This window comes from Citrus sinensis, chromosome 3, assembly GCF_022201045.2.
Source record: "Citrus sinensis cultivar Valencia sweet orange chromosome 3, DVS_A1.0, whole genome shotgun sequence".
In the NCBI taxonomy this organism is placed as follows: domain Eukaryota; kingdom Viridiplantae; phylum Streptophyta; class Magnoliopsida; order Sapindales; family Rutaceae; genus Citrus; species Citrus sinensis.
The window spans coordinates 18,707,442-18,724,318 of NC_068558.1; the positions used below are offsets into that span (position 1 = coordinate 18,707,442).

General features: G+C 33.6%; 1 protein-coding gene and 1 non-coding gene across 2 annotated transcripts; both read left to right on the forward strand.

Moving 5' to 3' along the window:
- Positions 1-1,730: 1,730 nt before the first annotated feature.
- On the forward strand, positions 1,731-1,834 carry LOC127901668 (small nucleolar RNA R71). The gene has a single exon (XR_008053912.1). It is a non-coding gene; the product is annotated as a small nucleolar RNA R71 (small nucleolar RNA).
- Positions 1,835-12,627: 10,793 nt separating this feature from the next.
- LOC107178850 (uncharacterized) lies at positions 12,628-13,533 on the forward strand. Its single transcript, XM_052435802.1, has one exon. It carries the CDS (start codon positions 12,628-12,630, stop codon positions 13,531-13,533), a length of 906 nt encoding a protein of 301 aa, XP_052291762.1.
- Positions 13,534-16,877: the final 3,344 nt, after the last annotated feature.

Below are 16,877 nucleotides of genomic sequence, written 5' to 3' on the forward strand. Positions count from 1 at the left end.
AAAGGATCATCACTAAGGTTTGAAACAAAAGTATCATCAACTAATGCTTCAATTAAATCCACATCAACAATTCCATCATCTGCACTGTGAGGTTGTTTGGCAATGTTGAAGATGTTCAGCTCCATAGGCATGTTGCCGAAGGACAACTGCATATTTCCAGTCCTGCATTGAATGTGAGCATCCACAGTTGCCAAGAAAGGTTGGCCTAGAATAATGGGGATGTGCTTCCTTGAATCCTGTATTGGTTGAGTGTCAATTACAATGAAATCAACAGGAAAATAAAACTTGTCTACCTGGATAAGCACGTCCTCCACAATACCACGAGGTATTTTCGTGGACCGATCTGCAAGCTGTAACACCACTGGAGTTGGGTGTAATTCTCCCAGTCCAAGTTTCACAAACACTGAATAAGGTAACAGATTTACACTAACTCCTAAATCCAACAAAGCATTCTCAATTGTGTGGTTCCATATGCTACATGAGATAGTGGGGGAGCCTGGGTCTTTGCATTTTAGAGGAATTTTATGTTGAAGGATAGAACTAACGTTTTCTGTTAAAAATGCCTTCTTTTGAACATGCATGTTTCTCTTTTTAGTACAAAGGTCTTTAAGAAACTTGGCATAAGATGGAACTTGCTTAATAGCATCAAGTAAAGGGATGTTAACACTTACCTGTTTGAAGATTTCAAGAATCTCACCTATGGATTTTCCCTTTTTTCCTTTAGCTAACCTCTGAGGAAATTGAGCTTTAGGAACATATTCTCGTGGGTTGGTTTCTTCTTTTTCCTCCGATGGTGAGTCCTCAACATTCACAGGTATGATTTGATTTTCTTTTGTCACCGGCATCTCCACTTTGTTGTCGACTTCTTTTCCTTTTCGCAGGGTCATGATTGCTTTGACCTCTCCATGCTGCTGTGGTGAACTAGTACTTGCTTCATGTACTCCTTTAGGATTAGGCACTGGTTGACTTGGAAATTTACCTTTCTCAACAGTCATTGCCAATGTCTGAACTGAAGAAGCAAGTTGTCCCACCATCTTTTCGAGGCTTGAAACTGATTGAGCTTGTGAGTTGAAGACTGCTCTCAACTCATTTCGTAGTCCATCAATGGTGCGGTTCTGTTGCTCAATCGTGGAGTGAGTAACATTCCTGAAATTCTGGAATGCATCCTCTCATGGTCTAGGTTGAGAGTGGTTCTGGTTCTGATTGTATGGTCTAAATGGTGGCTGAGAGGCTTGAGGAACTTGAGGAATTTGTTGCATTGGTGGAGCTGGAGCTGCTAGTCCATTCTGTTGAAATCCTTGAGACCATGAAAAATTGGGGTGGTCTCTCCATCCAGGGTTATATGTGTTGGAGTATGGGTTGTAATTTGATGGCTTTCTCATTACACCTATGGCATTGGCTTGATCTGAGTATGAGTCATGGTCATGTGGTTCTGTTGATTTAGCAGTCGATAACGATGCTATTTGTCGAGCAAGACCTTCAACCATCTCCTTGACTTCTTTGATTCCCGAAGTTGACTCGCCAATTTGAACCTCATTTACTCCCTTAATTCGTCTAGTATTCCTGAGTGATCAACTCCGTTGTTGGGAATTATCTGCTTGTCGCTGGAAGAATTCCCAAATCTCTGATGCACTTTTTGACATTAGCTCTCCTCCACTTGTTGCCATTAGCATTCTTGCACATTCGGTAATAATCCCTCCAAAAAATATTGGCATTGGTGCCATTTCTCATACCCATGATGTGGACACTTCAAGAGTAGCCCATTGAATCGCTCCCATGTTTCGAAAAACTGCTCGTCCTCTCTCTGGGTAAACTCTGAGATTTCCCTGCGAATAGCATTGGTTTTATGCACTGGGAAATATTTATTTAAAAATTTAGTTACCATTTGTTCCCATGATGTAATGCTATTAGCAGGTAATGTATTAAGCCATGAACGAGCTCTATCTTTTAAAGAAAATGGGAATAATCTGAGTTTAACATCATCATCTGAAAAATTCTCATATTTAAATGTTTGACAAATGGCATGAAAATCATTCAGATGATTATATTGGTCCTCATTTTCTAAGCCATAGAATGTGGGGAGACAATTTAGCACACTAGGTTTTAGTTCAAAACTTCTAGCAGCTACATTTGGGTATCTTATGCATGATGTGCTCAAATTAGCTAAGGGACTAAAATAGTCCTTAAATGGCCTCTCCTGTGGTGCTTGTAAATCCATTTTATTTTTAATTTGTTTGTGTGTGCGAAGTGTTTTTTCTAATTCAAGATCTATAGGTTCAAGATTAGGTAATAATAACCTACGACCATGCATGCAAAACAAATAAAATAAAAATAAGGATGAGAACAAAACAAAAAAAAATAAAGAAGAGGGAGAAATTACGATACTAACCTTATTGCGCTATTAAAACCTTTCTATAAAAATACATAAAAACAAATACGTGAAATAAATTAACTAAAAATTAAATTAAAAATAATAATAATAAATTACAAAGAAAAATAAATTGAAAATTAAATTACAGAATTTTAAAGAAGAGAAAGAGAAAAGAAATACTAACCTTTAAATGTAGATTCACTCTTTTTTTTTATAATAAAAAAAATACAAGAAAACAAATAAAAGAAATTATTCACAAAAATTAATTCTATTAATTAAAATTACTTACCTCCCCGGCAACGGCGCCAAAAACTTGTTGTGCAAATTTTAATGTACTCGCAAGCGCACGAATCTATTATAGTATAGATCAATGGTGACGAGTGTCGATCCCACGAGGAGGTGGATTTTAATTGTGTAGAATTAATTTTGTGAATGGGTGATTGGATTTGTGGTGGAAATGATTTGGAATATGCTACAACTTAAATTAAAATGGCGAGAATAAATTCTAAAATTGGTATTGAAATGGCGAGAAGAAATTGAAGAGAATTCTATTGAAATGACGTACTTGGGTATCTGGATCCGTATGAACATGCATCATGGGCTAAATATTCCTTATTAATACCAATTAAATCATGAGGGGGGAATCCACACCTCATGAACCACATCTAATCAATATGGTGCTAAGGGCTTATCGTGCCAAATAATAATAACCTTATACTAGAGAGTCGGTGTAACCAAGGCGGTATCTAGACAAGATTATTATTATTTGTCGACGAGAAGTCAAAACATCCACAAAAACTAGAGGGGAAGAAAAAATAAATTTACCAAATTAAGCCCATGACACATGTTGAGATTGCACCTTAAACCCAAGCTTAAAAGAAAATTAGCCACTCATAATTGAACTAGGGGCAAAATAGGAATTTATTAAAATACGAAGAAAATACAAGATGGAGAGGGAATTACAGAAAATGGATCCCAAAAATGGATTCAGAGATATCAAATTAGGGGGGGAGGCCCCCTTTTTATAGATACATGGAGTAAATCATGGCCATCGGATTAAAAACAGTTTAGACGCTCAGGATTGCGCCACGTCATCAGTCAACAGTCCACGGTTTGACCACGCGGATGAACAGTAACGCGGTTTGACTCGGATGAACAGTAACGCGATTTGGTTGAAAATAATCCTGTGTGATGCATGTACCGTACGCGAGATTTTTCATCAACTGATATGCTGCCACGTCACCATCAACAGTACATAAGAATTTTAGTCCAACAGGATCGTGACACCTCATCAGTCAATGCCACGTCATCGATCCGTCTATGTGAACAGTGCTGTGAACAGTACCGTATACGTGAATAGTACCATACATGTGAATAGTGCCATTTTTCCTTTTATGCTCCTCTTAAGGTTTTCGACCGTCCTGAGTTTAAAAGTGATGTCCGTTTTGCCGTCTGATCTCTCCTTTATTGTGAAATGACTATAATGCCCCTAAAATACATAAAATACTTAATTAAAATAAAGCACATGTAATTAAACCACAAGAAGGTTAAATACATAAAAGTAAGGGTTGTTAGTAAGACTTGAAATGTAAAATGACGGTTTTCTCCTTTAAAAATATGCATTTTCTAACACTCAACAACTTCTAAAACCAGTCACACACCTCTCTCATTAACAATATAGGATATTACAATTACATTATGCAACCTTAAAAAAAAAACATGAAAGAGATGAAAAGCTTGATTGAAAAGCTCTCTTTCATCTGAACGTACACTTGAGTGGAAATAAAAACAAAAGAATCCTTCAAATTTTGACAAACAGTGAAGACCCTTCCCACAATGAAAGCACCGATTCAAGGAAAATTCTTCGATGGCTTACCTTATAGTATCTCCTATTGCCAATTTGTCATACGAGATATGTTGGCACAACAAGGTGACACTAAACAGGAACACCTTGTATATCATTGGGATATAGTGCCCCTAATTCATCTTTTTTTTTTATTTTGTTTATTTTCTTCTATTTTTAGCTTTAAAACTGAAAAATATAAATAAATTGGGCAATACAATGTTTGAAGGTATAATGAAGCTTATTTATGTGTTATCAATGAGAGAATGCATTGTTTTATGTAAGAGATAAAATTAATATATAATCCATGATGCAATAGAAATGGAATAAAAGAAAGATTTTATAAGAAAATCTAATATACAAATAGTTTATGTTTATGTCAAATTTCTAAATTAAAAAAGTTTGGTAATTTAACTTATCAACAATCATATCACATATCACAATTTATTAGATGTTATGGTTTGTAAAATAGTTTAAATTGATTAAATGTATTTCAGAAATTATATTATAATTTAACATATATCAACTGCTATTAGTGTGAGAGGGTAAAGTGTGCCATTTTTAAATTTGAAGGAATGAGTATCACAGTCCATTTAAATTTGAGTGTAAGTGTTTCTTACCTATATTTGAGGGAGAAATCTATTAATTAATTACCAAAAGCATTAAACATAAAAAAAGATACAAGATTTTGTTATATAGTTACAAAGATCAATCCATATAATTAGCCTCTATCGAAAAAAAAATCTATACAATTAAGGCCACAGTAAATGTTGAATTATCCCAACTTAAATAACTATCTTCAGTTTTAACAATTGATTGTTTACTAAAATACAATATTACCCATAATAATAACATATTTCACTGACAACTATGTTAAGGATCTTCATATCAAAATTGGCAGATGGATTAAAATATTAAAAAGTGAAATGTAATAATATTTAAATGTTAAATATTAGAACTGAGTTAATGGTAAAAACAAATATTCTTATTCCATTAGGGCATTTAAATTAAAGAAATTACAAGATATACCATCCATTTAAATTTGAGCCTCAATAAAAGGAAAAAGAAATCATATTTTTAATTGTAATTTCTCGTTTAATTTTTTTTCCGTTCTTTTTTTTTATTTCTGTTCTTTATGCCTGTTTGGTATGGCTTGTCTAGTGATTATAAGTGTTTATATGATTTCATAAACTCTTATCAAAATTTTTGTCATTGTTTGGGTTTTTTTTTTAGTAGAGCTTTTAAAGATTAAATAAGATATTTTGCCTCTACTAGTAAAAGCCCAAATTTTAGGATTTTGGGAGTAGAAGTTGATTTTTTTTAATTATTAAAATGTCCAAAATATCTTTTACTTATTTTACAATCTTATTTCATTCTTTTTATAACATAACTTTAAAAAATTTTCCTATTAGGGTAATTTTATAATTTTTAATAAAAGCTCTCATTGACAATCAAACAACTAAATTTTTTTGGGGTAAAAGCTCTAGTTCGATAAGCTCTATTTGAAAAGTTGTACCAAACTGAGCCTTTGTCTTCTTCAACCTAGTTCTTCTCTCCTTTTTTTTCTCTATCTTCCTCTCTAGTGTTGGCTCATAGCAGCTACAACTAACAAGCGATGGTGGCAACATGAGGCTGCAATGTCGGCACGGCAACATCGCAGATCAATGCTGCCATGACGGCAGCAATCACTCTGGACTGTGGCATCTACTACCTACTTGCCATCTTCCTTTAATTTTTGTGGAATTCTTGGTTTAGGGTTTTGTTGGTTTTTTTATTTTTGGGGGTTTTTATGAGTGTTTAACTAAACGAATGTTCATTTGGGATTGATTTTTTTGTGTTTGAGATTCTTATGTACTAGTCCATTGTTTGTAATTATCATAGTGTTGCAATATATGGCGTTAAGTTCCTTAGCTTGTTTCCTAGCTCTATTACTGTAAGCAAAATTTGTATGGGGGTTTTGAGGTTTAGTCTTTGAAAAGATTAGGATCTTATTTGGTATTGAAGTGCAAGAATTTTTAAATCAAAATTATTGTAGAAAAAATTATAGTTATAATATAAAAAATGATAATGTCTAGTGTTGTAAGTGGATTTTGGGTGCAAGTGAAAGAGGCAAACCTCATTAAAACAATGAATTTATTTTTTGGAATACAAGGTACCTCACTTAATCGAAGTATGTGGGTTTTTTTAGGACTTTTAAAGAGATGAAGAAGAGTGGGAGAAGGATAATAATGGTGAGAGGTCAGATCTGGAGTGTGAGAGCTTGAAGGAACGCCTTTAGACCTGCAAAACAACAAAAAGAGATTAGAGGTGAAGCCAACGGTGGTCAACGACCACACTCCGATGCTCAAGTTAGTTACTTAAACTATTTATGGAGTTGAGAGCTTGCAAAGTCTCTAAAATGGAGGCTAAAGGTTGAACTCCGATGCTCAACAATTTTAGTGGAGTGTGTGTGTTTTGTTGTGTGTGAAAAATAGAACCTTAGTGTGCCTTGTATATGGAATACCCTGGCTGCCCCTGCCATGTGGCACCTTTCTAGCGGTGATTTGATTGTCCTTTTCAAAATTCTCCTATCCTTTTACCTTTATCATGATTTTTTGTTTGTTAAGAGAATGCTTGGGGAGTAAGAAAGATGCTATAAGGCGTGGGTTATTTTCTTGTACATGTGGTGTATGTTGTAGTGTGGTCTAGGACAACTTTACAAACATTGTTTGGGCAGCTTTTGAGCATGGCAGCTGAGGAGCACTGTCCTTGATGTGTTATCCTTTGTTTTTTGCAGGTGTGATAGCTTGCTGTCCCATTTTTCCAGCAAGATATTCCTCATTTAATCTTGCCAAATTAAATATTCTTTATGGGCGATGGAGATATTTTACATGATTGATATTTTTGGGAGGCTTTCCTTTACCACTTTAATTATGTCATGGCATAGCCCATGTATGGGCTCAACATCAGGTGTATATGGGCTCAACATCAAGTGCATCTAGTATAGGTTGGGTACCTCTTGAAAACTACCAACAATCTTAAAATCTTAATATTAACACGTGGCACTTCTTTTCCAATTTCTTATTTATTCCCAAAACATATAGTAAATATAATAATTTCAACAAAATAATAAATATATAACAATTTTTTATCATATAAATATGAAATTAAATTATTTTAACTATCAAATAATTTCAAGAACAAACAAGCTTATGGTAGTGTGAGATTTATAGCTACTGCGTCTGAATAGTTATGTGGGTGGTTGATCGTGAGATGAGTTGAATTTATTTGGTCTATTGTTTGCATGCTAAATTTTCTTATTGTATCAACAAAACTAGGAATTATTGCTCTTAATTTTACATTTTTTTTATTTTGTTGGTTTCTTTTTTAATTAATATTTCGCGTATTATAAATTCCAATTTTACTTATTTTTTTATTTAAACAATAATTTCTTTTATTAAAATTCGTTTGGTATATTCATCTTTAAATCATGAATTTAATGGGTAAATAATATAATTTATAATGAAATTATAATTTTACAATCATATGAATTAGAAAAATAAGCAATTCAAAATAAAATAAGAGAATTAGTAATTTAGGCGCCAAGTGAAATTTTAGTGAAACATTTGAGGGCATGTTGAAATTTGTTGAAACACTTGGGCTCAGTTGAAATTAGCCTATATAAAAAGGTTGAAAAGATAAGAACTTTGATATTTTTCAGTTACATGACCGTTGGGACATTTGTTCAAATATGAATTTATCCTTTTGGTGGTTAAATTTCATGAAGAAATCATGGTATTTGGGGGTAAATTGAAGTTTTGCGTACTTTTATGGAGTGTCAAAACACCCAATCGAAATACAAGCAATGTGTTTATGATGGACCTAGGCCACTATTCCAAAGTATTTTACTTTAGAAGGCACAGAAGTGTATAAATGAGGCATAATGTGCATTGAACTCTTAGTTAATCTCACTTGGTGTATACTTGGCATATAAGGGAATATCTTGTTCAAGCTAGTGGAAAACCTATAATTGTAGAAAATCCACAAGAGATCCAATCCTATACAATGGTGCACAGGCCCACAAATGAGTTTAAGCAAGATGAGTGTCTTCGATCTTGCGGCAATCTCTAACCCAGGCTTATTAAGCCTTCTAGAAACTCTGATTCCGTCCTAAACTTAACATAATTTTATAAGTGATACTACTTAGTGGATAAGTAGAACAACTGAATCCCTAAGGGAATCATGATCATATCTAAAGAGGAAAACACAACTGAATTCCTTTTCATTGAAGGATTGCATCTACCTTGTAGGATTAAGGTTTACTGAGCCAAAACTTATAAACAAAGTCTTTATTCACCATTCAAAAAGAACCTTCACTCTAACAATTAGATCTTTGTGATTCTCTACAATTCTCAGCCATGAACAACAACTTTGCAACATGTGCATGATTAATCATGGAGAAAATATCTCTTTTGATCAAAACCACCATTATAGGCCTATCTTAAGCCATAAGTAATCCTAAACAAACCCCATTATGTTTCCTTCACCATCGTAGAGTCTTTTCTAGTTACGAACAAGCTTCCATTCTTAATCAAAGTCATTGAAGCCAGTGATCTGCAGCCCTATTACCAAGAATAGTTACAACCATATTAGGTAAAGTCAGCCACTACAATTTTTCAAAATCACTGTCCCGCATTAGAAACACATCCAAAACTCTATAATTACATATTTCAATTACCAAAACTCTCAAACACCATCTTTAAATTCAAGTTTGCAATTAGAGTTTTCACTAGTTTACAACCATATTTTATAGTCACATTCCATAATAGTATTCTCCATATTCCATAACCATGTTTTAAAACCATATCAACCCTAGGTCACCAACACAATTGCTCTTACACCACTATTCTATGCAAAAAGTGCCTAGTCTTCGCAAGTCAATAAACAGAAGTCAAAGTTGCAACATGGGGTATATTTGGGCCATACTAACACTTGGATGCATTCTTGGACCTTATTGTGGATTGTAGACAAAGCCTATCAATCCAGCCCATTTCTATCCTATTGAAGGGGACCTTGTAGCCAATCCAGAAGTGACACTTGGCCTAGTGAAACTTTCTCCCAAACAATAGTCATTCTAACTACAGGTAATTCAAAATTTGCTCTAAGGCTAATTAGATATAGACTGATCTTTGTTTAACAATTACCAATAACAAAAGTGAGTTTTAGAGAGAGAAAGAGTTATATAGTCTTGTTCCCTATAACTTGCTCTGTCATGTGAAGTCCTTGAGTGACGCTATTAATAAAAGTTTTAGTGCAGATGTCGGTCCATAGTGACTGAACCGCTTAAATTGTTGTCTTCTTAATTTATTGCTTCTACTTTCTTGTTTTCATTGATTTTTGGTTTTGTCAACTTGTTTAATATTGATTACTTGAATTGATGTCTTGGAATGGTTAATATCTAGTTGTAACTAGGATTAATCGTAATAATAGTTGAAGATTGAAGACTCAAAGATTACAAAACCATGAAGTTTGCACCAACTCTAGTATTTAGGGAGGCACGTATCAATTTACTTCTCTACTTTTTTTCGTGTCCCCTTTTGTTACATGCCAACCTTATTGTGTGTAGCACTAGGATTTCACCTTAAAGAGTCCATAAAGCCTTAAGTATCAAATCCCGTAACAAAAAGGAGTAGGATTCTTCAATTAATGAAACCATTCACTGTTGTCCCACAAGAAATCATGCCAACTTGCTACATCTATGTCTGTCATGCTAATATCAAGTTAAGCAGACTCCTTGCGCGGCCTAAGAACCCCACACACTAATAAATACAAAACCTTATTACAAGTTTAGATAACATTGTGTTACAATAGAAAGGTGAGCAATAAGCATAGTTACAAGGATATAACTTATACATTTAGTCTGTTAAAAGAAAAAATGTATACTATATAGAGAATTGCTCAGTATGTGAGAACCATAAAAATTTGTAGTTCTCCCTAATTTACAATCGTTAAAAACAAGGTAATCTAAAAACTGCCTCCACCTGGCCCGCTTACTTATCACTCATTTTTGTCTTATTTTCGTTGGGTTATTTTTGGATACCTCCCCTGAGGTTTGCTCTTGCTACACTTAGAGAGAAAATATGCATATATTGACATATAACACCCCTAAAAGTGTATAAGCGTTAGGGAGCCGTTTGGTTTGTAAGGATAATAATGTAATTGTAAAATTTTAAAATTTTTAAATCGTTAAGAAATAGTAAACTGATTAGACTAGACACTGTGCATACTGTATGCACAGTGACAGAAAGCATGGAGCACGGTGAAAATTGAAGGGATGGCGATCCATCTCCACTTCTTCTCATCTACTGACTTTCATTCCCCCATAATACCCACTGGTTTCAACTTATATGAACTTGAAGATACAGTAAGAAACACTATGAGATTAAGCATGTTAAGAACTAAATTGCAGCCACGGTCGACGTCTGAGCAATATGTCAATGAAGAGCGTACCAGGTGCGTATTTTCATAAAATCTAGTTTAATTGCTTTAGGTTATGTTTCAATTAATTGAGATGATATTTAGGGTTATGAAAAATTGAAGTAATGATCAAAATAAGTTGATGATCATTGGAAAATTATTTGTAAAGTGCAAAAATGATTTGTTAAATAGTAATGTTTATTGCATTTTGTATATTCTTGTTTGATTTTAAGAATTTAACCCTGCAATTGGCAAAATTCCTTTGGAGATGGTATGCCAGTTTCAGGAACTTGCTGCAATTGGCAAAATTGAAAGGATTGCTTATTGCATTTTGTATGCTATTGTTTGATTTTAGGAATTTTACTTTATATTGTAAGAAAAGTTACAAAGATTTACACATTTGCATATAGTCAATATGCCCAATTACTAATAATAATAATAATAATAATAATAATAATAATGATAATTCATTCATCAGTTATGTAATGTGAGAGCTCAGTATTATGTGAACAATTTTTTTTCAGTTATTTTTATTAAGGCTAATTATTTTTGTCATTGTTTATACAGCTTGCTATACTTTGACATTAAGGCAGTGATAGATAGTAAAGTTTTTGCAGTTGGTTTAGCTATTCCAAAGCAGTATAGCTTGCACAAAATGTAGGTTGATATTAGAGATGCTTGCTGGGGTCATCCTATTAGGAATGCAAATGGGATAATGGTTCAAGTGATGTTTCCATGGCAGACTGAGCAGCAAACAATTCTGACTGACAAAGACTTGTTAGAGGCATTTGAACAGTTAAGAGTAAAGGGGTACATTTGGGTTAGGTTTGCAGTGACTCCTGATGAAGTGATTCCAGATTTGAATAGGGTTGAAAGTTCAGCAGATAAGTGCACAAAACAATTGAATTATGATGTGGAAAGTGGAAATGAAGAGTTGGATAATTGTTATGATGCATCTGGAGATGAATTTGAGTATGATTATGAGACTGATCCACATAATTTTGATCCAATTGGCTCTTATCCAAATGATTCTGATCCAAATATCTTTGATCCAGATGATGGTCTTGGAGATTGAGGTAACAGTGGTAATGATCTTGATGACTACGAATCTGGGGATGAGAGTGGAGTTGATTCAAATGATGATGTTGTCCAAGAACAAGCTTGCATCACATATGAAAAACATGCAGGTGGATTTGAGTTTAATTCTATTAGTGATGAGATATTGTTGAGGCCTGGACAACTGTTCGTTAATGTGTGGGAGTTTAGAAAAGTGTTGAAGGTGTTTGCAATTAAAAATGGATTCAAACTGAAAAGGTTAAATAATGAAAAAACAAGAGTGACATGTGTGTGTGTGTTGCACCAATTGCACTTGGAGAATCCATGCAAGTCCTAATTGGAACAAGAGATCATTTCAGATTAAAACTTACTGACCAGATCATTCTTGTCTTAGAGTTGATGACAATTATGAGGCAACTTCAGATTGGATAGCAGCCACATATCTGCATCTGTTCAAAGCAAATCCTGACATCAAGATTTCTGTTATTGCTGCTGCTTTGATGTAGAGGTATGGAATTGAATGCAACAATCAGGGGTTGTACAGGGCTAAAAGGAAAGCACTTGAGTTACTTAGTGAAGACCATAAGACCTGTTACAGTAATTATTGAGGTACATGCACGCTTTATTAATTTCTAATCTTGGTTCTACTATCTCTCTTGAAAGGGATTGGCTTGGTGGTGCTCAATTTCTGACATTCAAGACGTTTTTCTTCTGTATTGATGGCAATAGAAGAGAATTTTTTGAAGGGTGCAGGCCATTTATCGAGGTTGATGGTTGTCACTCAAGAGGACCATATAAATGAGTACTCTTAACGACTGTCAGCATTGATGCAAACTATATAATTTACCCCTTGGCTATGTGTGTAATTGACACTAAGAATAATAAGTTTTGGCAGTATTTTATGGAACAATTATATGACCAAGTAGGTTGTAATGGTGGTGAAGGGTTGTGCTTCATGAGTGATAGGCAAAAGGGTGTCCTCGATGCATTGGATAAGGTGTTTCCCCTGTCATTAAAGAGGTATTGCTACAGACACATCTATACAAACTTTAAGAACAAGTTTCCTAGATTGTTATTGAAAACACTGTTCTGGAGGGCTTGTAGGAGTTCTAGCGCTGTTGACTTTCATTTTCACATGGAAGAATTGAAGAAGATAACTCCCGATGGTTATGAATGGCTGATGAAAATTTCCATTGCATGTTGGGCAAAGCATTTATTTCCCCCACACACGAAATGCAGCCATATTACTAATAACATGATTGAATCTTTTAACAATTGGATTAACAACTACAGAGGTTTGCCAATTGTGAGGAAGTTTGAGGAGATACGAAGGAAAATCATGCCCTTAATTCACAAGAGGCATGGGACAGCCCTTGGATGGAATGATGAGCTTCCACCAATTATGAAAATAAAGGTTGTTCAGGGAAGAGTAGAAGTAAGATCAATGTCTATCATTTTCGGGCATAATGAGACATTCAAGGTGGTTGAAGATGTGACAAAAATTAATATTGTTGATTTGCCGAAGAAGAATTGTGACTGTGGTGAGTGGGGAATCTATGGACTTCCTTGCAAACATGCCCTTTGTTTTATAGATGCAAAGAGATATCATGTTGAAGACGATGTGCATCCATATATGAAAAAGACAGCTTTTATTGGGACTTATAAACATCAGTTTAGACTAGTTCCAGATGAAAAAAAGTGGCCGCTTGTACTTCACAATAATTTGCAGCCACCAACAGCTATAAAATCAGTTGGTAGGCCTCAAACTAAAAGGAGGAAAGAGGAAGGTGAATCTTCAACAGGATAAAAGAGGACTTGCCTAAAGGCGACTCGTGATCATGAGAAGAAAAGAGCCAAGACCAAGGTAAAACAAATTTATTGAAATTATTCTTAATGAAGACTACTGCAGACAATTGATTTATGAACTAATTACTAATTTTCATTTTCTAGGCACCAATTAGTAAGACCAGTTCACAAGATTTAGGTAATCGACTGTCATCTGCCCATGATAATGGTAATAATGATTCTGGAAACATTTGTAGCCATTTAATTTTCTTAATTTTGTGGTTTTATACTAAATATGCAATATGCTTTTAGGGCATTTGACTCAAGAATGAAGTCTGATTATTGAAGTTAAGGCATCCAGCAGATTCAAGAACATAGAGCTGAAAGTATATCATAAGGCAGAGCACATATCTAACCCCATACTCTATTTTTTTCTAGGGATCGGATGATACAACACCTTTGAAATGTCCAGACCATCAATAGATGATGTATCATCTCTTACTCACCTAACATATGGGTTTGAGTTCTTTTGATTTATATTTTGATTTATAACTATCTATATACGGTGTGCTTCTGTCACTTGTAAAGGCTAGGTGTGTTGTAGCCAAAGAATGAATGTTCAAACTGAGTTTCTGCTGGAATGCCAATTATCCATATGGCCATGCTTTGTGGTTTTATATTATATATTGTGCTTTGATTTACATTTGTTGTTTTAATGCTCTGATGATGTTGAGATGGAGTTAAGTTAGCTTGGAGCTGAACAAACTTGAATGGGATAATTACCAACTAATTAAAGTTTATTTTATACTGATTTAGTTTTAAAATCTTTGATCATGTTTTCTTCTGATTTTGTTGACTTTATATGTATGAATTTTTATAGTGAATTGCATTCTTATGTAAAGAACTTATCTTATATGACTTTTGAATATGACTTCTCAAAGCAAACTTGCAAAGGTCAATATATGCCCCCCAGATGGAACTACAAAGGTCAAGTAGCAAACCTGTTCTGTTCTAAATGTCTCTTGTTATGTGGTTTCCTGGAAAGCTGCGGAATATTATTCTCCCTTCTAGTTTCTTTTTGGAGGCTGGTAGCTGCTGTCAATATCCTACAATTCTTTAATTCTTGTGTTCATTCACACAATTCTTTAATTTTGGAAATGTTGTTTTTCTACTGATTGTGTATTGAACTAATCTGGATAATGAACTTGAATGTGACAGTTATTTGTATCTATATTCAAAAGTCATACACATTAGGAAAGCTTATTTTATATTCATATTGATGTTCAACTAGTTATAATGGATATTTTATATTCATGGTAGTAATAATACATGCATTTGTTGCATAATGGCTACTTTGCAGCTAAAACTACACCCATTATTAAAACTACAACAACACAGATGAAAAAGAACATGTTTAGGAAACATATTGTCTTCATACCCCAGAATTTCTCCTTTGTTTAATGTGTTTTTTGCAGCTGCAATTTCAAATCTGTCAACTTTTTTTGCATGGTCAGCAACAACTCATAATTTGCTTGACATGTTCCTACACCTTCAAATATTTCACCTTTGTTGAAATCATTAGAGGATGGAATCCAGAACTTGAAGTAGCCACAGCCATGTCTGTTGTCCATACAAAAATAGTATAACTTGTATGGGTTGTCATCTGATTCTGAAATCTTCACACTAGCTCTTTTGTTGCACCTACAGATCTTATTTGCAAATCGAATGAAGTTGCCGTTAATCTCATCCCTCCATCCTCTGCATTCATAGCTGCTTGACCCTCTTGTTTGTTGTGAGCTTGCTGAATCCATACTAAGTATTAGGCAGTGGTGAATCTTGGCAAAAATATGAGTGTTATTTGCCCTTAAATATAGCTCAAGAGAGCTGATATTACCGTTGGTTTCCAACGGTAATATCAACCTTGCTTTGTTACTTTTAAATTGTTCCTTGTTGAAATGTTTCAGATATTCAGCAACTGTAAGTACATCTTGTTGAAATGTTTCAGTTATTCAGCAACTATAAGTACATTTTTAAAGGGGTATATTAGTATTTCCACCTATCACATGAATTTTGTCTCATTATGTCATTTATTTATTCTCAAATTAAATTATTATAAGGGTATAATTGCCTTTTCAATGCTCTTATGCATTTGGCGCCAAATAACAAAGGATGGCTTGACAACTCCGGATTGTAAGAACAATTGTCAGTTCCTGTACTTTGGAATGAAGGGCATTATTGTATTTTTCCTTACAAACCAAACGGCTCTCTAACGCTTATACCCTTTGAGGGGTGCTATATGTCAATATATGCATACTTTCTCTCTAAGTGTAGCACGAGCAAACCTCAGGGAAGGTATCCAAAAATAACCCTATTTTCGTTAGTTATAAATTAAATTGTGCGTTTGCTTCTTCGGACTCTAAATAGGTAGAAATTGAAATGTTTTGCAATCAAAATGGGAAATGATAATCAAAATGAATATTTTGGAAACAAACATGCACATATTCCCGGTGATGTGTTTACTTTGTCTTGTAATTGGATTGGATTGTTTCAAGTTATAATGCCCTTAGTTAAAATTATGAATTTGTTCGCTAACAAAATAATAAGCAAACATTTTAAAATAAAGAGTTGAACTATTGGCACCCCTTCATTAATCTTATAAAACCCCTGTTATATTGCAATTACATTTAAGGACAAATATAAATAGGATTAAACCCATTTATGTTTTCTTTCTCTCTTCAATTTTATTTTGCTTGCACAATATAAATTTCTTTCATTATCATTAAAATAATATGAATTTAATAAGTAATCCTCTAAGCCAAAATAATATTCTTGGAATATACATAGCAAAAAATTAGGATACAACATAGTGGGAAAATAAATTAAATAAATTTTATCTTACAACAAAATTTTTTTAAGGATTCTCAAACTAATTGTTGCACCCAAAGTTTATAGGTACGATAAAATTGTATTAGATTCATAAAATATTCATTATGTTCTAAGGTTTTTCTTATTTTTCCTTTTCGATATTTTTCTTTAGAAATTAAATAATAAAGAAAGGAAGAGAGGAATACAATTATTAAGACGGAAAGAGTGAGAAACTTATTAGAAATTGCAAGACTTATAAATGAAAAGAGTGTTTATTAGAAAAAGGGTATTTTTGCCATTAAATAGAATATAATTGAAAAGGGGGTTTTGAGAGGATTTTAGAGGGGTGCTAATAGTTCGACTCTAAAATGAAATATGTGGATGTTTGCTTTAATATTGAGCTTAATATTATTTTTTAAATAAATTAGTTATTATTACTATTACTACTTATCATTATATTTGTAATAATAATAATAATAATAATAGTTGTAGTAATAGTTG